At 39.4% G+C, this 22,948-nt stretch overlaps 2 protein-coding genes across 5 annotated transcripts in view; both read left to right on the top strand.

Moving 5' to 3' along the window:
* The window catches only part of PRR11 (proline rich 11), a 29,338-nt gene extending 20,702 nt beyond the window's left edge, over nt 1-8,636 (top strand). For all 4 annotated transcript variants that reach the window (XM_043482804.1, XM_043482827.1, XM_043482813.1 and 1 more), the window contains 6 exons: nt 905-1,159; nt 2,599-2,697; nt 3,058-3,170; nt 4,187-4,246; nt 4,336-4,432; nt 8,429-8,636. In XM_043482804.1, the coding sequence (XP_043338739.1) occupies nt 905-1,159; nt 2,599-2,697; nt 3,058-3,170; nt 4,187-4,246; nt 4,336-4,432; nt 8,429-8,497 (693 nt within the window). In that variant the 3' untranslated portion in view covers nt 8,498-8,636. The remainder of the gene's footprint in view (nt 1-904; nt 1,160-2,598; nt 2,698-3,057; nt 3,171-4,186; nt 4,247-4,335; nt 4,433-8,428) is intronic.
* Nucleotides 8,637-16,098: 7,462 nt separating this feature from the next.
* Nucleotides 16,099-21,120, top strand: SMG8 (SMG8 nonsense mediated mRNA decay factor). The gene is made up of 4 exons (XM_043482791.1): nt 16,099-17,888; nt 18,467-18,612; nt 19,181-20,053; nt 20,677-21,120. Exons 1-4 carry the CDS (start codon nt 16,124-16,126, stop codon nt 20,872-20,874), a joined length of 2,982 nt encoding a protein of 993 aa, XP_043338726.1. The 5' UTR covers nt 16,099-16,123; the 3' UTR covers nt 20,875-21,120.
* The last annotated feature ends 1,828 nt before the right edge of the window (nt 21,121-22,948 follow it).

Here is a 22,948-nt window from a genome sequence, read left to right as displayed (position 1 = left end):
GGCGTCAATATATGACTTGTGGTTGGGGGAAGACAATGCAGCCCATAAGAGTCATGTTGCAACCTTTGACTTTTTTTTCCTATCAGTTCCTTGAATAGGCTGTATTCTTGGCTGCATTAAGTATTTTTCCCTCTCCCAGGAACTCTCTTCCCTCAATCTTTATATCCTTTCTTCACCTGATAAGCCTAAATTCATCCTTGAGATAATGGCTAAATAGCTATTCATGCTTACTTTACACTTCATGGCTCTTATTTTTCTCTTTTTAAATAATTATTTATTTATGACTGTGCTGGATCTTCATTGCTACGAGGACTTTTTCTCTAGTTGCAGTGAGCAGGGGCTACTTTCTAGGTGTGGTGCATACAGTTCTCATTGCGATAGCTTCTCTCCTTGCAAACACAAGCTCTGGGGTTCACAGGCTCAGTAGTTGCGTCTCCCAGACTTTAAAGCACGGGCTCAATCGTTGTGGCACAGAAGCTTAATCCCTCCAGGGTATGTGGGGTCTTCCCGGATCAGGGATCAAACCTGTGTCTCCTGCATTGGCAGGCAGATTCTTTACCACTGAGCCACCAGGGAAGCCTTGGCTCTTATTAAAGTATTGCTTGGCTTGTTTTGAATGTGTTTTGTGTATCTTTGAGGTCTGTCTTCCTCAGCAGACTGTCAGCTGGATGGGGAGACAGACAGGACTCACGCTGTAGCCAAGTGCCTGGCATATAGCACAGACAGAACAAATAGATGAATGAGTGAATGAGCTTGTGACAAATGAGAAAATATTGTAGCGCATGTGGTGTACAGAGAAGACATTCAACACGTGGCAGCTATATTTTTGATGACTGCTCAAATAAATAAAGAAGAACCAAATAAATCTGTTCTTCAGTTGCCAAATGTAGTTTTTTTCTTCCAGGCCATCTCAGAAAATTCCTCCTGTCCCAGCTATGGGCAAGCGTGTCACATGGGTGGTAAGCTTCCAGACGTTCCCGCCTGTGCTCCAGCCAGCCCTGCAGACTCCGCAGCTCTTCGTCCTCCCTCCCCAGCTCAGCCCGCAAGTCTTCCTCCTCCCCTTCCTCCCCCTCCTCCCCCGCCTCCCCCTCTGCCTCCGCCCCCACCACCGACAGCACCATTGCTGCTCAGAAAATCTGCTGTCACGAAAGCACTTCAGGTAAAAAAACAGTCTAGTAAAGGTGTGTCAGTGGGTAAGGAAGGAGTCAAGCCAGGTGTCTTTTTTAAGGCTGGGCAAAGGGCTCTGACAGGAAGGACTACCTTTTGTTCTAATTCCATCTCCTGCTTATGGCAGTTATTGTTTTTAAAGACATGGTCCCCTGGGAGATCACAGAAGTTGGATTTAGAAATGAAAGTGAGGGGACTTCCCTGGTGGTTCAGTGGCTAAGACTCTCTGCTTCCAATGCAGGGGGCCCGGGTTCATACCCTGGTCAGGGAACAAGATCCCATGTGCTGTAACTAAGTCTCTGTAACTAAGACCTCATGCAGTTAAATAAATATATAAAAAAAAAAAAAAGAAATGAAAGTGATTTTTTTCTTTTGGAGGATAAATGAATGAAACCCAGCAGGGTGAGAGATTCCTGTTGGCTTCTTGGTATACCTTTTTACCAATAGGAAAATCTCTCTGGGAAACCAAATTAAAGACTCCTTAGTGAGTGAAGTCAGAATAACAGTAGGCGCAGAAAAATACTCTTTGATTCCACTTGTAGGAGGTACCTAGAATAGTCAAATTCATAGGGTCAGAAAGCAGGAAGGGTGAGGTGGGGAGGGGGAATGGGGACTTAGCCTTTTTGTTTTTTGGTGGTGGGGGATGGGGACTTAGTGCTTGATGGAGACAGAGTTTCAGTTTAGGAAGGTGAAAAATTCGGGAGATAGATGATGGTGAGTGTTGCACAATATGAATATACTTGGAGCCACTGAACTGTACAGTTAAATATGGCTAAGATAGTATGTTTTATATTATTTAGTATGTGACTTTTATCACAATAAAAAAAATTTTACCAAAAAAAGAAGAAAAAGAATTGGTAAATCCTCAAGTGTGATGCCATTGGATTGGAGAACCAGTCTCCGTTAAAGCTACTTACCTGCCAAGGGGAACCACTAACCTCTACACAGCCCTATCTAAAAAGCTGATTACTTTTTACTGTGGATACATTTGGTTAAAATGACTGAATTAAATGCAGAGTCTGTTGTTACAGTTGCCCTAAAATATACCTCTTCGAGTATATGTTCTTGCTTTCTAACAAGCGTGTCATTTTCTTAGGTAGTTTAGGCAAAACTTCACATTGATTAGAGGAACTCCTTCTACTTCTCTCTTATTACAATGATTCCTAAGGAAGATGCGTAGTTGTAGAAAACTAGCCCAGCTCTTACTTAGTTTCAAAGCCTTACATTTTCATGAATATTTTTCAGCAGCCTTAGCATCCATAGATACTGGAAACAGAATTAGTTCTTGGTTGCATGGAAAGAATTTGATTGCCTCCTAGGGGAAATAAAAGTTAATTTTTAACTCTGAGGCTTTAAAAACTAGATTTGGATTTGCATTTGACTAGATGTCCTGGTTTCAATTTGAATTCTAATTTTTCCTTGTATCTTAAGGCTGGACCATTAAAAAAAAATGGACCCATGCAGATAACAGTTAAAGATCTACTGACTGTGAAATTAAAGAAGACACAGAGTTTGGATGAAAGGAGGATGGTAAGAAATCATTGACCACATATGTGGTCTTTCGTTTTTGAACCTGCTTGTCTCTTAATGGAAAATAAGCATAAGTCTTAGATATAAAAGCTGTTCTGAGGGAAGTATTTGATATTTTATTTGAGTAATTTTTGATCTCCTCAACAAAATATATAAATCCCCCAATTATTTAATTCGGCAGTTTTATCCACCAACCATTAGCTTGAAAAGGTAGAGGTATACTTTGAAGCTTTGGAATAAAAATTGAATAGATATATTTTACACATACTCAGCATGCAAATATTTGTTGCTTTGGTATGTTTACATTTTGAGTGATATTTTTAAATCTGTTTTTAATAATGTCTCATTTTGTGATTAAAGCTTGTACCATCACCAAAGGTACAGAACCCACTGGTTACTGTCTCTGACCTGCAGCGCGTTACCCTGAAACCAAAGTCCAAAGTGTTGTCAACTCGAGTCACAAATGTCTTAATGTAAGGAACTGCACAATATTACACTCTACTGCTACTTTAAAATAGTAATATTTTGCTTATTTCTAACTCTAAAAATTATATATGATCACTTAGGAAAATTGAAATATACAGTGATGTTGAAAGAAAACAAAAATATCAAATAATCGAATCATTGGAGACAGCCAGCCTTAACATACTGTTGTTTATAATTCTAGTCTTTTTCTGGGCATATACACTATTATTTCCAGTTCATGGTACTATTTATTGCAAAATATAAAACATCATCAGGAATTTTCAAATCAGCACAGTTTCAGAAATATATTAAAATTAGAATGTCTTAGAATCAATGAAATATGTATATGTAATATACATATTATAGGTATATGTGTATGAAATATGTATATTAAATACATATTGCATGGAATGTGTATATACATGCATACACATGTATGTACCCATGTGTAATTTATATTGTGTTGAGTTGGCCAAAAAATTTGTTCATCCACAGAAAAATGTGGATGAACTTTTTGGCCAACCCAATATATACAAATACAGCTTTTCCCATTACTGTGTCATAAACTTTCCCCTATCTCATTAAAAACTAGCTTAAAGTATCATGTTGACTTCTTAAATAGCTGCAGTTTTTTAATATGTGAACTTCATAGATAAAATCCTGTTTTGAGACTTTTAGGTTGTTTTATGATTTTTTTATTTCTATAACTCTTCAATAATCATCCTTGTCCGTCATCTGTGTGCATAATTGAGTTTTGCCCTAAGATGAATTCGTACAAGTGTAATTACAAAGTCAAAAAAAGTAACTTATTTAAAAATAATAATAAAATGAAAGTATTAGTTATTCAATTATTAGATTCTTATTAGAATCATTATATCACTTTATGCTCCTATCAGCATCTCCTGCTATTTTTTAATGTTGCAAACCACTCTCTAGGATGTTGCCTATTTTAAAATGATTGCTTTACTTTGAGAAAAATTATACAATCTGGTGAGCTCTAACTTTTGTATTTTTATTTAATCAGTACTCCTGGTAAAAGTCAGTTAGATCTACGGAAACTACTTAGAAAAGTCGATGTGGAAAGGTAATTCATTCTCCTATCTTTATGCTCTCTAAATTCATTTGAGGAGTTGGCATAAAACACAGCTCCCAATATTTTCATTACCTTTGCAGGAGCCCAGGTGGAACCCCACTTACTAATAAAGAAAATCTAGAAACAGGAACTGGGCTGACCCCAGTAATGACCAGGGCCTTGAAGAGAAAATTTCAGGTAAGCCTTTATGAAAAGCATTTGGTTCCTTTTCTTCAAACTCTTTAATTTAGAATCATAATCTAAAGCATCTCTCTTAATAATAGTAGTAATTTGAAAATAGTTCATTATACTAGTCCATCCTAAAGGAAATCAGTGTTGAATATTCATTGGAAGGACTGATGTTGAAGCTGAAACTCCAATATTTTGGCCACCTGATGCGAAGACCTGACTCATTGAAAAGACCCTGATGCTGGGAAAGATCAAAGGCGGGAGAAGGGGATGACAGAGGATGAGATGGTTGGATGGCATCACTGACTCAGTGGACATGAGTTTGAGTAAACTCCAGGAGTTGGTGATGGACAGGGAGGCCTGGTGTTGCTGCAGTCCATGGGATCGCAAAGAGTCAGACACGACTGAGGGACTGAACTGAACTGAACTGATGCTTTATAAAGAACTTCATGTTTGCGGTTCATGAAATGCTATGAAATAGCTAAGATTACCATCTCTACTTTAGCAATGAATGTCTGGTTTTATTAATTTCATTCATAACTATTTATTAAGCAGTTCCTATATGCCAGACACTGTGCTGGAATACGTGGGAGATAGTGGTAAGCAGAAACAGACACAGATCTACTATCTTGGAGCTTTCAGTCTAGTGGCAAAAGTAGACAGTAATCAATAATCACAATTTGTGTAATTTTGCACTGAAGTAAATTCTGTGAAGGAAAGTAACAAGGTTCAGTGAGAACCCTTGGAGAAAGTCGATCCAACCTGGATGATCTCGGAAAGATTCCCTTAGGAAGTCATGAGGTGAGACTTGAAGGATGAGTAGGCATTAACTGGAGAGGGTACCTGTATTGTGAGCCCACCATGAATGTCACAGAGGAGAGTCCCAGGAGAAAAGAATAAGATACGCAAAGGTCTCATGGTGGGAGGGATCAGGGTCTATCCGGGGAACTGGAAAGTGGCCAGCGAGGCTGTAACAGAGACAGGGATGAAGACGGAGATAAGAGTCAGATAATGCAGGGCTGGTAGGAAAGGGTCTTGGCAGCTTTCTTTGTCACCTGCCTGTATGACCCACACACCAAAATCCAGTGCATCAGTTGGCCCTTGTGTGATTTCTTCCAAACTCTATTTGTCTCATCTCCCTGATCCCCTTTATCATCAGATCTGTGAGAAGCAGCCGCTTACTGCTAGAGTGCTGGGGCTCAGGGCTGCTGGCCTCTTGGCTGTGAAGCTTATATTTCCGTCTCCCTCTGGCCCAACAGACTCACCACAAATTCTGCTGCAGACACACTTCCCACCCCAACTCTGTCCTCCCTTCGTTCGTTCCCTTGTTGAGAAGTTTTTGCCTGTCGTGAAAGAAATAAAAGCAAAAATAAGCAAATGGGACCTAATCAAACTTAAAAGCTTTTAGACAGCAAAGGAAGCCATAAACAAAACAAAAACAACCTACTGAATGGAAGGGAATATTTGTGAATAATGTGACTGACAAGGACTTAATATCCAAAATATACCATAGTTCATACAACTCAATATCAAACAAACACTCAGTAAAAAAATTGGCAAAAGACCTAAACAGACATTTCTCCAAAGAAGATATACAGATGGCTTGCGGGCACATGAGTAGATACTGCACATCACTAACTATTGAGAAATGCAAATTAAAACCCTAATAAAATATCACCTCACACTGGTCAGAAAGGCCATCATCAAAAATCTACAAATAATAAATGCTGGAGAGTGTGTAGGGAAAAGGAAACCCTCCTACACTGTTGGTGGGAACATGAATTGGTGTAGCCACTATGGAAAACAGTATGGAGGTTCCTCAAAAAACTAAAAATAGGATTACTATATGATCCAGCACATATCCAGAAAGGAGGAAAACTGTATCAAGAAGAGTCATACACCAGTGTTCATTGCAATACTATTTATGATAGCCAAGACATAGAAGTGACCTAAATTTCCATCAACAGATGAATGGATAAAGATGTCATATATATATATGTGTGTGTGTGTGTGTACATACATGAATATATATGAATTCATATGAATATATGAAATGGAATGTTATTCAGCCATAAGAAATAATAAAATAATGCCATTTGCAACAACATAAATGGACCTAGAGATTATCATACTAAGTGAAGTTAGGCAGAGAAAGATCAATATTATATATCACATATGGAACCAAAAACATAATACAAATAAACTTATTTAGAAAACTGAAGCCGACTTAATGGACGTAGAAAACAAACTTACAGTTACAAAAGAAGTAGGGGGGTGAGGGATAAATTAGGAGGTTGGGATTAACAGACATACACTACTATATAATATAAAATAGATAACCAACAAGGACCTACTGTATAGCACAGGGAACGATATTCAGTATCTTATAGCAACCTCTAATGGAAAGAATCTGAAGTTTTATACCTGAAACTAACATAACATTGTAAATCAATTATTGTTTTTCAAAAAAGGGATCAGTTCCTTCTGCAGGATAACTTGGTTTCCCTCTTGCCAATCAACTTGTCCTGCTGGGCACTCTGTGGCCTTCTTTGCAGATGTGGCCTGATGCCCCTTTCCAAATTCTTTGGAGCCTTCAATAGGAGTCCACTCCCAGATCACATTCCTTGGTGATACCATAAATTGTGAAGGGCAGAGGCCTTCTTTAACAACTAAGCCCTTTCCTTTTTCTTATTTTGGCTGTGCTGCTTGTGGGACAGTTCCCTGACCAGGGATTGAACTCAGGCCATGGAAGTGGAAGCACGAAATCCTAACCACAGGGAACTCCGCCCTTCCCTACTGTGTTCAGCTCTAGGTCTTTTTTGTCCCTGCTCCACCCTGTAACTACTACAGTGGATTGATTAATGTGGAAGCAAGTAAAAATGTCATGAGCAACAAACCCATGTACTGCACAACAGCCTCAAACGTCACAGATGAGGGTCTTTCCTGGTGGTGCAGTGGATAGGAATCCGCCTGCCAATGCAGGGAACAACTCGGTTCAATCCCTGTTCCGGGAAGATTCCACATGTCGAGGAACTACTGAGCCGAAGCTCTAGAGCTAGTGCTCCATGACAAGCCACCACAGTGAGAAGCCTGCACACGCAATGAAGAGTAGCCCCTGCTGGCCACACCTCGAGAAAACCTGCGCAAAGCAACAAAGACTCAGCTCAGCCACAAATAAATAGTTTAAAATTATCACAGATGAGACCTTTGCCATATGCTGTGCTCTCCAAAACCCACTTAGTAGACGATGGTGGTTGTTGTTCAGTTGCTAAGCTGTCTCCGACTCTTTGCAACCCCTTGAATGCAGCACACCAGTCTTCTCTGCCCTTCACTGTCTCCCGGAGTTTGCTGAAACTCAGGTCCATTGAGTCAGTGATGCCATCCAACCAGTTCATCCTCTGTTGCCCCCTTCTCCCGCCCTCAGTCTTTCCTAGCATCAGGGTCTTCTTCAGTGAGTCGGCTCTTTGCATCAGGTGGCCAAAGATACGGGGTATTTAGTAAAAACTTGTTTTAGACATGGAATAACTTTCCCAACTCCTATTAGTTAGGTTTTGCGTTTGACTGTAGGCAAGAGAAATCTGACCAAAGTGGCTTAAGCAAATAGAGGCTTATTTTTCTTTTCTGCATATTGCCTTGGGAAATAGGCAGTAGATACGGGGTATAGTGGTTTCCCATGTCGTCACCTCTCTTCCAGCCGTAATACGTGGCTTTTTATCCCTACGGTGCAGAACATCTATACTTCCTGAAGCCTCTTGTCTACATTGTAAGCAAGATAAGAACGGCAATGATCAAAAGGGTGTCCTAGCTAAACTGCCCTTCATCTCTTTAAACAGGTGATATCCGGGAACTTTGATTATATCAGGGAAGTTGGAAAAAGTGATTTTTAGAATCTGGCCGCATTGCTGCCTTGCATAAAATCTGGGTTCTGATAGTGAGGAAGGAGAGCTATGCTGACCACAAGAACATAATTCATATTATAATTGGGACTTCTTGTTTTTTTCATAGCTGGCTCACCCTAGAAGCCCAACTCAAACTCTGCCAGTTTCTACAAGCAACTTTGATGAACAAAACTGATGCCACCTCTGCCTGACCCCCAGCAATGATCCATAAAATGTACATATAAAACGACCCCAATCCTTTTTAAGTGTAGTATGTATAAATGATTATATTAATATATAATTCATTTGAAGAATTAAAATATGTATGGAGCCCATGCATACTGTAATGTAAAGTGGGTATTCAAATACTTTCTAGTTTAAATGATTGCTCACAGGATAGATGGGAAAATGCAATCCCCAAAGTGATATTTATCCTGGAATTCCTCAGTTTAGGTTGGAAAGGTTATTCAAATTTAACTAGATAACTCTAATTTGTGCTCTGTATGTACAGTTATGGCATTAATAAAATAACCTGGTACCCATTCATCTTGGGTATTCTCAGGCAATTGGAAAGCAAAGTATTTCATCCTATAAAGTTCATGCATTCATTAAGTGCTACTTAACCCAGAAAGACCCTCTAGATTTTATTTCTGTTCCCTATAAGCAATTAAGTAAAATCATCTCCCATCCAAACCTAACTATTTCAAAAGGATTTGAAGCAAAAGGTCCAACGTGACCTTAAAAATTAGAATTTCCTTTCTAGTAACTTAGGTAGGTAGCTATATCTGCCTTATTAAAGTCTGGGATATTCCTTACTTTGATATCTGCTATCCACATTCCTACAGCTAAATATAGACTTCATGAAGACCTCTACATGAACCTTGGGTTTTCTACAGTGCCCCAGCAGGGATTCTCTGAGGTCCATAGCAGATTCACTGTGAGACCTGATTCTCTGTCCTCAACCACCTATCAATTCAATAACAGTCATTCTGTACAATCACAGGATTTTACTTTTTCCTGCCAATTCAGTGTTGCCAGACTTAGCAAATATAAATACATGCCTGCTAAGTTACTTCAGTTGTGTCCAGCCTTTTGCAACCCAATGGACATAGCCTGCCAAAGTCCTCTGTCCATGGGACGCTCCAGTCAAAAGTACTAGAGTAAGTTGCCATGCCCTCCTCCAGGGGATCTTCCCAACCCAGGGATCCAACCTATATCTCCTGTCTTCTGCATTGGCAGGCAGGTTCTTTACCACTCGCGCCACCTTGGAAGCCCATAAATACATGACACCCCCATCAAATTTGAATTTCAGATAAACAACAAATAACTTAAGTATATATGTGAAAGTGAAAAGTTGCTCAGTCATGTCCAACTCTTTGCAACCCCATGGACTGTAGCCCACCAGGCTCCTCCATCCATGGAATTTTCTAGGCAAGAGTACTGGAGTGGGTTGCCATTTCCTTCTCCAGAGGATCTTCCCAACCCAGGGATCGAACCCAGGTCTCCCACATTGTGGGCAGACGCTTTACCATCTGAGCCACCAGGGAATCATTAAGTATATATAGGGCCCACTAAACAATGAGTAATATTTTAAGTATAACTATGTCCTAAATATTGCCATGGGCTTCCCGTGTAAAGCTCAGTCAGTAAAGAATCTGCCTGTAACGCAGGAGACCCTGGTTTGATCCCTGGGTCGGGAAGACCCCCTGGAGAAGAAAATGGCAACCTACTCTAGTATGCTTGCCTGGAGAATCCCATGGACAGAGGAGGCTGGCAGGCTACAGTCCATGGGGTTGTAAGAGTCAGACACGACTTAGCAACTAAACCACCACCACCAAATATTGCCTAGGAAATATATTTATACTTAAAAAAATACATCACTGTTTTTCTGAATTTCAAATTTAGCTGAACATCCTATGTTTTATTTGGCAACCCTACCAGGCAGTCTCCTACAAGGTTGCCAATATCTGGGAGCCCCTGGTTTTGTCAGATATGTCTGCATAGCAGTAGATACTACTGTAGCTTCAGCCAGGATCCCTGTCACTAATGTGCTAAATATCACGAAAGAAGAGGAACTCTCATTAGGGTGAGTGAGACTCTGAAGGCACAGTGTTAGCTCTGATGCTGGTAACTTCTACTGCAGTTCAGAGAATAAGGATGGTGGCTCCTCATGGAGGGGAATCAAGGGATGTCACTGAACTTTCTAACCCGGCAGGAAGCAGGTACATAGATGATGTCCCTGAAATATTCCCTGATTATGCTAAAAATATATTTTAGTAATTTCCCAGAAATGCCTATATTCCCTCTGATAAATGTAACTTTGAGATGCCAAAGAGAGGATTGTGAGAAGTCACCAGGCTGGAAAGCAGATATGGGAACAAACAGTGTTTTGTTTTGATGAGACCCACATTTGTATTTACATTTATGGATGAAAATCAAACAGATACTAAAGTTAAGAAATACATCTGTTTCTAATAAAAACTTTTTAAACCTGTTACTATGTTTATATTAAGTAAAATAAAGAGAATGATCACTGAGAAGAAAGCAGGTGAGTATTTGTAACAATATTTTATGGGACATCTAATAACATTTATAATATTAATAAACCAATGTGTACTGTATCAGTTTAAATGATTTTATCATTCTTGTGAGATAAAGGTTCATTTTTCTGAAAATGCTATAGAAATCCTATGGTTAAATATTTGTAAAGCTGCTGTTACTATCGTATCAGTATTAAAATGTGTTCTATCTTGTATCTTTTACTAATTTTTATGACAGGTTTTATATTGTACCCACTTGAGAATCCAATGACTGCTAAGGCTTCATTAAATTGTTGCTGATCATATGTCTCCACTGTTTATTTTGAGACTGAATGTCGACCAGAGAATACAAACAATCACAATGCATCCAGTTATATTTTTGAGTAAAGAACAATACAAAACTTTGGTCTTTCTCTTTAACATTTTTTACTAGAAATATAACACATACAGGAAAGTACATAAAACATAAATAGACACAATATTAAACACTCATGTGATCACCAAGAAAGGGACAGTTAAGTGTCTAGAAGTTCCACCTGTTTCCATCCCTAATGTTAATACCTTTCCTCAAGAAGTTACTCCTCGACCTCCCTGGTGGTACAGTGGATAAGAATCCTCTTACCAATGCAGGCTACACAGGTTCCATCCCTAGTCTGGGAAGATCCCACATGCTGCAGAGCAACTTAGGCTGGGTGCCGCAGCTACTCAACCCATTCGCTGCAACTACTGAAGCCGGCACATCTAGAGCCTGTGCTCCACAATAAGAGAAGCCTGTGCACAGCAACGAAGATCTAGTGCAGCCAAAAAATGTTTTTTAATTAAAACAACAACAACAACAACAAAGGCTTAGGCCAAAAATGGGTTCTCTCTAAACAACAACAAAAAAGTGACTACTCATCTGTTTGTTTTCCTTTGCTTTCACCCTCTAAATATGCTGGGACTAAATATGCATCCATAAATGCTATGATTTATTTATTTTATTTTTTTCTTTAAATTTGGCCGCACCACAAGGCAAGTGGGACCTTACTTCCTTGACAAGGGATGGAACCTGTGCTCTCTGCAGTGGAAATGCAGAGTCTTAAACCACTAGACCACCAGGGAAGTCCCCATGCATGCCACTGTGAACATTCTTGAACATGTACATTTGTGCAAGTTACTCTAATGTGTATGTCTAGGAGTGGAACTGCTAGGTGGTAGAGCATGCCTGTTGTCTAGATGCTGTCAAACTAGTATTCCAAGTGGTTGTACAAATCAATGGTCCCTTCAGCAAAGTATGAGATTTGTAACTCTTCTTTTCTTCTAGGGAGTCTTTTCAACTTAGTTTTTTAACATTTTGTTTACTTGGGAAATCTATACAAATGATGTGGTTAATATACACTATTTTTTTCTGGATTTGTAAGTCAAAGAATTGTTAATATTATAGCAGCAAAGTCACATACTAAACATAGCAAATAATGTACATGATGAGGATCACAACATAATTTATGTGGATAAATAGGTACAATTTCTTATTTTAGTTGGCTTTAGAAGAGGGAGAGAATCCAGACATATAGAAGTAGAGAAGGAAACAAATAAAAACCAAATAGACAAAATTTTAAAAAATAAATTTGAAAGCCCACTTCCAATCCTTTCTAAATTCTTGTTAGCAAATAAGTATTGCCTAAGAAGAATTTCCCGAAGCCCAATATAGCTTAATATATCAAAAATACCAGCACCAGGACTTAGGGCTTTGAGAATTCTTTTCCCACAGTTTTCTTGAGATATAATTGACATACGACTTTATATTAGCTTAAGGTATACAACATAATGGTTTGATATATGTATCTATTGCAAACTGATTTCTACAATAAATTTAGTTAATATCAGTCACCTCATATAGTTACAGGTTTTTTTCTTGTCAATAGAACTTTTAATATTAGAAAGAAAAATTACAAAATAGAGATATAAAAATAAGAATATGAAGGAAACAATAAAAATAAGAATATATTCATCCAAAAACCTGCATACAGATGTTTACAGGAGCTTAATTCATAATCCCAACACTTGCAAGCAATTAGGATGTCTCTCAGTAGGTGAATGGATAAATAAACTGTGGTACATCCAGATAATGAAATATTATTCAGCACTAAAAAGAAATGAGCTAGCAAATCATAAAAGACATAGAATTTAGATGCATATTACTAAGTGGAGGAAGCCAATCTGAAAGGCTACACACTGTATGTATGATTCCAGCTATATGACATTCTGGGAAAGACAAAACTATGGAGACAGTAAAGATCAGGGGTTTGGGGGAAGGAGGAATGAACGGGTGGAGCACATAGGGTTTTTAGGGCACTGAAACCATTCTATAAGACACTTACATGGCAGATACATAGCCTACATTTGTCCAAACCCAGAATGCACAACACCAAGAATAAACCCTAATGTATGGATTTGGGGGTGATAATGATCTGTCAAAGTAGGTTCAGATATTGTAATAAATGTACCACTCTGGAGCCTGGTGTTGATAGTAAAGAAAGATATGCCTGTGTAGAGGGTATATGGGAGCTCTCTATGCTCAATTTTGTTATAACCCTAAAACTGCTTTAAAATTGCTATAACCCTAAATTGCTTTAAATTTTTAAAATTCTTTTTTAAATCCATTTTTTTTTAAAAAATAGGGAAAAAGAGTAAAGAAAGAAGTCAATAAATCCCAACAAGTTTTAAACATTTTGGTGTATAATCCTCTGAGCCTGAGAACTTTTTGTTGTACCTCACAAATCTTTGAAAATCACTGGCTTTCTTTTCCACTGATATGAGTCAAGAAAGAAATCTGTTCACCTTGCTTTGAAAGATGTTTTTAAGGTGGTGCTTCTCAAACTATACTGTGTACAAATTATTAGATTTAGTTGAAATGCATGTTCTGATTGGGCTTCCCTTGTGGCTCAGCTGGTAAAAAATCCACCTGCAATGCAGGAGACCTGGGCTTGATCCCTGGGTTGGGAAGATACCCTGGAGAAGGGAAAGGCTACCCACTCCAGTATTCTGGCCTGGAGAATTGCATGTTCTGATTCGTAGGTCTGGGTTGGGACCTAAGAGTCTATATTTCTAATAAGCTCTTTCTTTAGCCTACACTTTGCTGGGCTTCCCAGGTGAAGCAGTGGTTCGATCCCGGATCAAGAAGATCCCCTAGACTAGGAAATGGCAACTCACTCCAGTATTCTTGCCTGGAAAATTCCATGGACAGAGGAGCCTGGTGGGCTATAATCCATGGGTTGCAAAGAGTCAGACCCAGCTAAGCATGCATGCGCTCTCTCTACTGGCACTACATCTTGCACAACAAGGTTCTAGAGCTTAAAGAAAAATATTCTTATTTTTCTACTTTTAGTAGAGTCATTTGACACTGTGGAATTTTTTTATTCTGTGAACTACAAATTTAACCACTTTCAAAATGCTCAACATTGCTAATTATTAAATGCAAATCAAAACTACAATGAGGTATTACCTCACACTAGTCAGAATGGCCATCATCAAACAGCGTACAAATAGTAGAGACTTCCCTGGCAGTCAAGCGGTTAAGACTCTGAGCTTCCACTGCAGGGGATGCAGGTTCAATCCCTGGTCAGGGAACTAAGACTCCACATGCTGTGTGGCCAAAAAATAAAAAATAAAAGCTACAGAGTGCATAGGGAATACTTCTACACTGTTGGTGGACATGTAAATTGGTGCAGCTACTCTGGAAAATCAGTATGAAGGTTTCTTAAAAAACTAAAAATATTTCCAATGGGAAAAAGGAAGGGTGGGCGGGGATTAAAAAAAACCCCAGCAATCCCAATTCCAGGCACATATCCAGAAAAGATGGAAATTCTAATTCAAAAAGATACATGCACCCCCAATTGCACTATTTGCAATTATCAAGACGTGCAAGCAACCTAAGAGTCCATCAACAGAGAAATGGATAAAAAACATCAGGTGTGTGTGTGTGTATATATATATACATACATACATACAATAGACTACTACTTGGCTATAAATAAAGAATGGAATATTGCCATTTGCAGTACCATGGATAGACCTAGAGATTATCATACCGACTGAAGCAAGCCAGACAGAAAAAGACAAACATTAACACTTATATGTTGAATCTAAAAAAGAATACAAATGACCTTATTTACAAAATAGAAACAAACTCCTCACAGACACAAACTATGGTTATCAAAGGGGAAGTGGAGGGCGGGAGTGAATAAATTAGGAATATGGGATTAACAGATACACACATACAGATATGTAAAGCAGATAAACAACAAGGATTTACTGTATAGCACAGAGAACTGTATTCAATATCTTATCATAATCTATAATGGAAAAGAATCAGAAAAAAAATGTAAAAGTGAAGTGAAGTCGCTCAGTCGTGGCCAACTCTTTGCGACCCCATGGACTGTAGCTCGCCAGGCTCCTCTGTCCATGGGATTTTCCAGGCAAGAGTACTGGAGTGGGTTGCCATTTCCTTCTCCAGAGGATCTTCCCAACCCAGGGATCGAACTCAGGTCTCCCACATTATAGGCAGACACTTTACCGTCTGAGCCACCAGGGAAGCTATAATGGAAAAGAATCAGAAAAAAAATATGTAAACTGAATCATTTTGCTGTAAACCTATAACTAATGTAACATTGGAAATCAACTATACTTCAATAAAAATAAAATAAAACCACTACTGGTAGTGAAAAAAAAAGTTGGAGGTGAGTAGTGGTATGTCAGAAAGAAATATGATGTAGAAAACGATTAAGAGATTAAATATGGTAAAAACAATTAAACTGTTGCAGATGCTCTATAAATATTTGACAAGAATTAAATATAGCATAGTATGAATATAATTCCCTTTCTTTTTTTTTTTTTTCTTTTCAAAACCACTGCTTCTGCCTTTACCTTGCATGTAATTATTGTCATTTTGGAATTGTCATAATCACAACTCTACTCTTCACTAAGGTGTTTTACAACTTTTAACATTTAACTCATTAAACATTTTGTCTATCAAGCAGAACAAACAAAAAGCCCTAATTGCTTCCAAGTTTTTTTCTGATATTTCAATTTCTAGGGTCTCCGATTAAGGAAAATCTTAAATCAGCAGTGATGTAAGACTAGATAAAAGCTTGGTGAAAAACTAGGACAGGAGAAGCAAGAGGCGGAACCTAAAGTGAGAGAAAAGTAGGGACTGAAGACGCGGAGGAAGGACTTCAAAATTGGACGAGAGCCGGTTGCATTTACCGGACGGACCGGAAGGACTCGCGAGTTGTCTCAGCACCATGGCGGGTCCCATCAGCCTAAGAGAGCTGCTAATGGGCGCTTCAGCCTGGACAAGCTCTGAGAGTCCCGAGGGGTCCCCTACAGAGGATGGTGGGAGCGCGGCTGGCGGACCGGAGCCTCCTTGGCGGGAGGATGAGATCTGCGTGGTGGGAATCTTCGGCAAAACGGCCCTGCGCCTGAATTCCGAGAAGTTTTCACTTGTGAACACGGTGTGCGACCGACAGGTCTTTCCCCTCTTTCGCCAGCAAGATCCTGGAGATTCGGGGCCTGGAGTCAGGACCGAGGCTGGGGCCGTCGGGGAGGCTGGCGGAGCCGGGGACCCTGGGGCTGGGGCCGGGGCCGGGGATCCAATTCGGGGAGGTGTAACTGCCGCGGAAGGCAACCGAACTGAACCAGGTTCTCAGGATTACAGCCTTCTGCAAGCCTATTACAATCAGGAAAGCAAAGTTCTGTACCTTCTTCTTACTTCCATCTGTGACAATTCCCAGCTTCTGCGGGCTTGTCGGGCCCTTCAGAGTGGGGAAGCTGGAGGTGGCCTCTCTTTACCTCATGCAGAAGCGCACGAGTTCTGGAAGCATCAAGAGAAAGTCCAGTGCCTCAGTCTCCTTTACCTTTTCTCCGTCTGTCACATCCTGCTTCTGGTCCATCCCACTTGTTCCTTTGATATCACTTATGATCGAGTATTCAGAGCCCTGGATGGACTGAGACAGAAAGTACTGCCCCTTCTCAAAACAGCCATTAAGGACTGTCCAGTTGGTAAGGACTGGAAGCTGAACTGCCGACCTTGCCCACCTAGACTCCTTTTCCTTTTTCAACTCAATGGAACACTCAAGGTAGAACCCCCTCGGAACCAAGACCCAGCTCATCCAGATAAGCCCAAGAAGCATTCTCCCAAAAGGAGACTTCAGCATGCCCTGGAGGACCAGATCTATAGAATCTTCCGGAAGAGTCGTGTCTTGACTAATCAGAGTATCAACTGCCTCTTTACTGTTCCTGCCAATCAAGCTTTTGTGTACATAGTTCCCGGAAGCCAGGAGGAGGATCCAGTAGGCATGTTGCTGGACCAACTTAAGAGTCATTGTACTGTGAAAGACCCCGAATCTTTGTTGGTCCCTGCACCCCTTTCTGGGTCTAGGCGGTACCAGGTGATGAGGCAGCACAGCAGACAACAGCTTTCTTTCCACACTGACACCAGCAGTTCCAGTTCTTCGGGGCAGCTAGTGGATTTCACTCTTCGAGAGTTCCTATGGCAGCATGTAGAGCTAGTACTAAGCAAGAAAGGTTTTGATGACAGTGTGGGCAGGAACCCACAGCCTTCCCATTTTGAACTTCCTACTTATCAGAAGTGGATCTCAGCAGCTTCAAAACTGTATGAAGTGGCTATTGATGGGAAAGAGGAGGACCCAGCATCTCCCACTGGGGAGTTAACATCTAAGATTTTAAGCAGTATTAAAGTCTTGGAAGGGTTTTTGGATATTGACACAAAATTCTCAGAGAACCGTTGCCAAAAAGCTTTACCAATGGCCCATAGTGCCTACCAGTCAAATTTGCCTCATAATTACACAATGACTGTCCACAAGAATCAGCTTGCCCAGGCTCTTCGAGTGTACAGCCAACATGCCAGGGGTCCAGCCTTTCACAAATATGCCATGCAGTTACACGAGGACTGCTACAAGTTTTGGAGCAATGGCCATCAGCTCTGTGAGGAGAGGAGTTTAACTGATCAACACTGTGTACATAAATTTCACTCCTTACCTAAATCAGGTAGCTAAAGTTTTCTTAGCATTTCACAATCAAAATTTGGGACTGTGTTTGTATTCTTGTTTTCAGACAGATTGTTCCCTATGTATTGACATTTTAAAAAGAAATTTAGGTACATGAGATTTAAGTTTCCTCACCTGCTGGAAAAAGAAAAATCAGCTATGACTACTAATTACCTTCTTGTATTTAAAGAATGAACCCTAGGGTATTAGTAAATGAGAACTGTTAAATAATACAGAGTTTCAGGAATTTCATATTAATGTTTTTACCTTGGAACTTTTGTTTAACTAAAATGAACAGAATGAGATGTGTGGTCACTATGATGATAAACTTTACTTAGAAATTCTAGAAGTTTATATTTAAAGTATGTTTTATTTCCATATATTTTCACTTGCTTCTTCTGTTAGGTATGTTTAATCAAGTGTTTGCGGGTTTGTGTGTGTGTGTGTGTGTTGAGGTTTTTTCCCCCTCCTCATTTCCAAAGAACTCTTTGGAGAAATTTGAGGGTTAGGTACAATTGAATGCAGAATAAATGTGGGTCTGCATTGTGTGTGAAATGAGTAGTGACTTATATTTTTCAGGAGAAAAACCAGAGGCTGATAGAAATCCTCCTGTGCTGTATCACAATAGCCGAGCTCGATCCACTGGTGCCTGTAACTGTGGAAGGAAACAGGCACCCCGAGATGATCCCTTTGATATCAAGGCAGCTAACTATGACTTTTATCAGGTAGATTCTGCATTTTTTCTTCCTCTTCTCTCTGTCTCTTTTGCTAACTACCATCTGAGTAAAAATGTATCTTTTCAGAAGCAAAATGTCTATCGATAGATAAGTCAGTGTCACTTGCAGTGTGATATGTAAGGAGAAAATTATATATGTACTTATTTGCTTACCCATTAACTGTTGCTTCTTGCTTTTTAGTGTGAAGAATGTGTTGTTTTCTTTTATTTATTTTTGGCTGCCTTGGGTCTTCATTGCTTTGCTCGGGCTTTCTCTAGTTGCAGCGAGTGGCTGCTACGCTTCGTTGTGGTGCTCGGGCTTTTCATTGTGGTGGCTTCTCTTGTTGTGGTGCACAGGCTTTAGGCACACAGACTCAGTAGCTGTGGCACACGGAGTCAGTAGTTGTGACACACGGGCTTAGATGCTCCACGGCATGTGGAATCTTCCCAAACCAGGGATTGAACTCATATCCCCTGCATTGGCAAGCAGATTCTTATCCACTGTGCCCCCAGGGAAGTCCAGGAATGTTTGCTTTCGATGAAAGGTTCACAGGATTTGTTTTTTCCTTCCTCCATAGCTTCTGGAAGAAAAATGTTGTGGAAAATTGGATCACATCAATTTCCCAGTATTTGAACCAAGTACTCCAGATCCCGCTCCTGCCAAAAATGAATCATCTCCTGCTCCCCCAGATGCAGATGCTGATAAACTTAAAGAGAAAGAACCTCAAACCCAAGGAGAGAGCACAAGCCTGAGTTTAGCTTTGAGTTTAGGCCAATCCACCGATAGTTTAGGTACCTATCCAGCAGACCCACAAGCAGGAGGAGATAATCCAGAAGTTCATGGTCAAGGGGAAGTAAAAACTGAGAAGAGACCAAACTTGGTTGATCGGCAGGCGTCCACAGTTGAATATCTCCCAGGCATGCTTCATTCAAATTGCCCCAAAGGTCTCCTACCCAAATTCTCCAGCTGGTCTTTGGTTAAACTAGGCCCTGCTAAGTCTTACAACTTTCATACTGGTTTGGACCAACAGGGCTTCATTCCAGGAACAAACTATCTTATGCCTTGGGACATTGTCATCAGGACTAGAGCTGAAGATGATGGAGACTTAGACACGAATTCTTGGCCTGCTCCAAATAAGGCTGTTCCTGGTAAGAGAAGTGCAGTTGTCATGGGCAGAGGAAGACGGCGAGATGACATAGCGCGAGCATTTGTGGGCTTTGAATATGAAGACTCTCGAGGTCGAAGATTTATGTGCTCAGGACCTGACAAAGTAATGAAAGTAATGGGAAGTGGACCCAAGGAATCAGCTTTAAAAGCCCTGAATAGTGATATGCCCTTGTATATTCTGTCATCCTCTCAGGGTAGAGGGCTAAAACCACATTATGCTCAACTTATGAGGCTTTTTGTTGTGGTTCCGGATGCTCCTTTGCAGATAATCTTAATGCCTCAGGTAAGAAATGCAACTTTTTGTGTCGTTAGACAATCATGTTTGTTGTTTGTTTCAGTTGTTTGAAAAAAAGAGTACAGGGCATCAAACTAATTAAACAGGTCTTAATTTTAAATACCTCTTACATTAATAACTACTTTCTTTTTCTTAAAAAATAAATTGTAGGTATGTTCATCAGTTCACACCATCAATTCACATCATTTAGTTAGAGGCAGAACTTGAAATTAAAAATCTGTAGAAAAGCAGGATAATATTTGAGATTATTTAATGTAATATCAGATATGATTGAAGTTAGGCGTGTACCTGCTTATGTGCTCTTTGAACCTATCCTTGGTTTAGGCGCTTACCTTTCAGGTGTCTTTTTTTTTTTTTTTAAGATTTTTTTCTTTTTTTAATTTGTTTATTTAGCTGCATGGGGTCTTGGTTGCAGCTCACAGTCTCTCTAGTTGCAGTGCAAGGGTTTAATTGCCCCATGGCGTGTGGGATCTTGGTTCCCCAACGAGGGATATAACCCTCATCCCCTGCTTTGCAAGGCAGATTCTTAACCAATGGGCCACCAGAGAAGTCCCTTTCAGGTGTTTCTTATTGAAAAATGTTAAAATAATCATATAACCTGTGTTTTTCAGGTTCAGCCAGGCCCACCACCATGTCCAGTATTCTACCCAGAAAAGCAAGAAATCACTCTCCCACCTGACGGCCTCTGGGTTTTGAGGTTTCCTTATGCCTACGTGACTGAGAGAGGACCTTGTTTCCCTCCGAAGGAAAACGTGCAGTTGATGAGTTACAAGGTGCTCCGTGGGGTTCTTAAAGCAGTAACACAATAAGTGTTTTCCAGCCAGTGCAGTCCTAAACTTGAGCTGGGGTTTGGTTTTTGTGTGTACAGGATCTTTTTTGGTGTGTAATACTGTGTTTTCTTGAGCCCAAAATATGTTTTAGTTACAGAAGTTCAGTATTTGGACAGTAATTGTTCCACTGTTTTGTGATATTGTTGATATTTATTGTAAATGGGGGTATAACTTCTTAATAAACATTGTTTATTCTAGAAAAGGACATAAAATACATGGCTGATACCTCTATTTTCTCGTTTGTGTTTTACTGTCCATAATAAAAAAAAAATTTCTATTACAACTGAATATTGCATTATCATGTTGAGCCAGAGGTTTTTTTTTTTTTTTTTTTACTGAAATGATGTTTTAGCTGGGATTTTCCTTAAAACACTGCTCCTGAAATTATATTCAGAACAATATGATCTAGTAGGTTATCTGGTAATTGTATGAGTACTTAATTGCAAAAAATGCCCTATATTGTTTAGCTTATAATTTTGGTACCTGAGTTACATTGCTTTGTTCTCACCATTTTATTCTTGGACTGTTGAGATACCATATTTTTTTAAAATTTTATTTATTTATTTATTTATTTATTTTTGGCTGTGCTGGGCTTTTTTAGTGCTTTATTTTTGATGCTTTTTCTCATAGCAAGGTGGGGCAACTCTTCCTTGCAATGGCTTCTCTTGTTATGGAGCACAGGCTCTAGACCTGTGGGCTTTAGTCATTGTGGCTTGCGGTCTCAGTATTTGCAGCTCTTGGGCTCCAGAACACCGGCTTAGAGGTTGTGGCGCACAGACTTCGTTGCTCAGTGATGTGGGATTTTCCCCGACCAGGGATCAAACTAGTGTCCCCTGCGCTGGCAGATGAATTCTTATCCACTGAGCCACCAGGGAAGTCTGAGATACCATGTTTTAAATGAAGTTTTAAATAACTAAAACTTATTTATCCAAGATATTAGTATACATTTTATTCATTGAAAATTGCTATACTGTGAAACAGTTTGCTAAGTGATACAAATTCTATCAGTTCATATCAATATTAACTTTCACCATCAAAATAGTGATACTGATGTATCTCTAATTAGCTAAGTTGTGCAAAATAAGTTCATATACCAAAATTCTAGTGTAATTGATTATATTTTCCTAGACACGTTGGTTTTGAAATGCTGAGCAAATAGAATTGGAGATTTTAATACTGTATATAAAATGTAGTATTTGATTAACACATCTTGCTACCAGCATAAAACATTTACTTAGGTTTTGATTAGATTAGATCTTAAATTTTCAAACCTATAGAGAGAAACATATAACTACCAGCCAATTTAAAACTGTAATTAATTAGGTGTCTTTTTATACCTGTTTTACTGTAGTTTTGTTAGGAGGAGAATCTGAGCCAATATGAAAGTCTACATTTTTTCATCCTGTCCTTATTTTTCATCCTTTTCCCTTATATCATTCATTCTTTTTATATCAGTTTTAAAAATTCCAACTACTGTTGTATTAATTGTAGTTCTTGGTTGTTGCACTTGAGAAATATAGCTAGATTGTGCTATAAGTAAGTGTTAGTCGCTCTGTCGTGTCCAACTCTTTGCAACCCCATGGTGTAGCCTGCCAGGCTCCTCTGTCCATGGGATTCTTCACACAAGAATACTGGAGTGGGTAGCCATTCTGTTCACTTGGGGATCTTCCTAACCCAGGGATCAAACCCGGATCTCCTACTTGCAGGCAGATTCTTTGCTATCTGAACCACCAGGGAAGCCCATTGTTCTAAGACTTGAATTAGAGGCTATTAAGAAAAGACTTTTACTTAAGTTGTGTAAACTTGTAGGTCAAAGGAACTTAAAAAAGTAGTTTATGAGAACAAATAGGTTTCAGAAGAGCAAACCTGTGACTTTTTTGCTTTGTTTCCTTGCTGATGTCATTCTACACTGAACGACTTTACTGCTTAAATTAGAAAGTGATTTTCCTTGATTACATTTGGTTACAGAGGCAACCCTGATTTGAATTTCTGTAGCATTTTTAAATACAAATCTTTATTTAAAGTATTTACAATGTTGTATTAGATTGTGGTG

Source organism: Cervus canadensis, chromosome 1 (assembly GCF_019320065.1).
Source record: "Cervus canadensis isolate Bull #8, Minnesota chromosome 1, ASM1932006v1, whole genome shotgun sequence".
Lineage (NCBI taxonomy): Eukaryota > Metazoa > Chordata > Mammalia > Artiodactyla > Cervidae > Cervus > Cervus canadensis.
The sequence above is the reverse complement of the archived record's forward strand: the minus strand, read 5'-3'. Positions and strand labels throughout refer to the sequence as shown.

Coding starts and splice junctions, on each gene's coding strand:
- SMG8 (XM_043482791.1), top strand. CDS start 16,124: ATGGCGGGTCCCATCAGCCTAAGAGAGCTGCTAATGGGCGCTTCAGCC. Junction 17,889..18,466: donor TCACTCCTTACCTAAATCAG/GTAGCTAAAGTT, acceptor TATATTTTTCAG/GAGAAAAACCAGAGGCTGAT. Junction 20,054..20,676: donor AGATAATCTTAATGCCTCAG/GTAAGAAATGCA, acceptor TGTGTTTTTCAG/GTTCAGCCAGGCCCACCACC.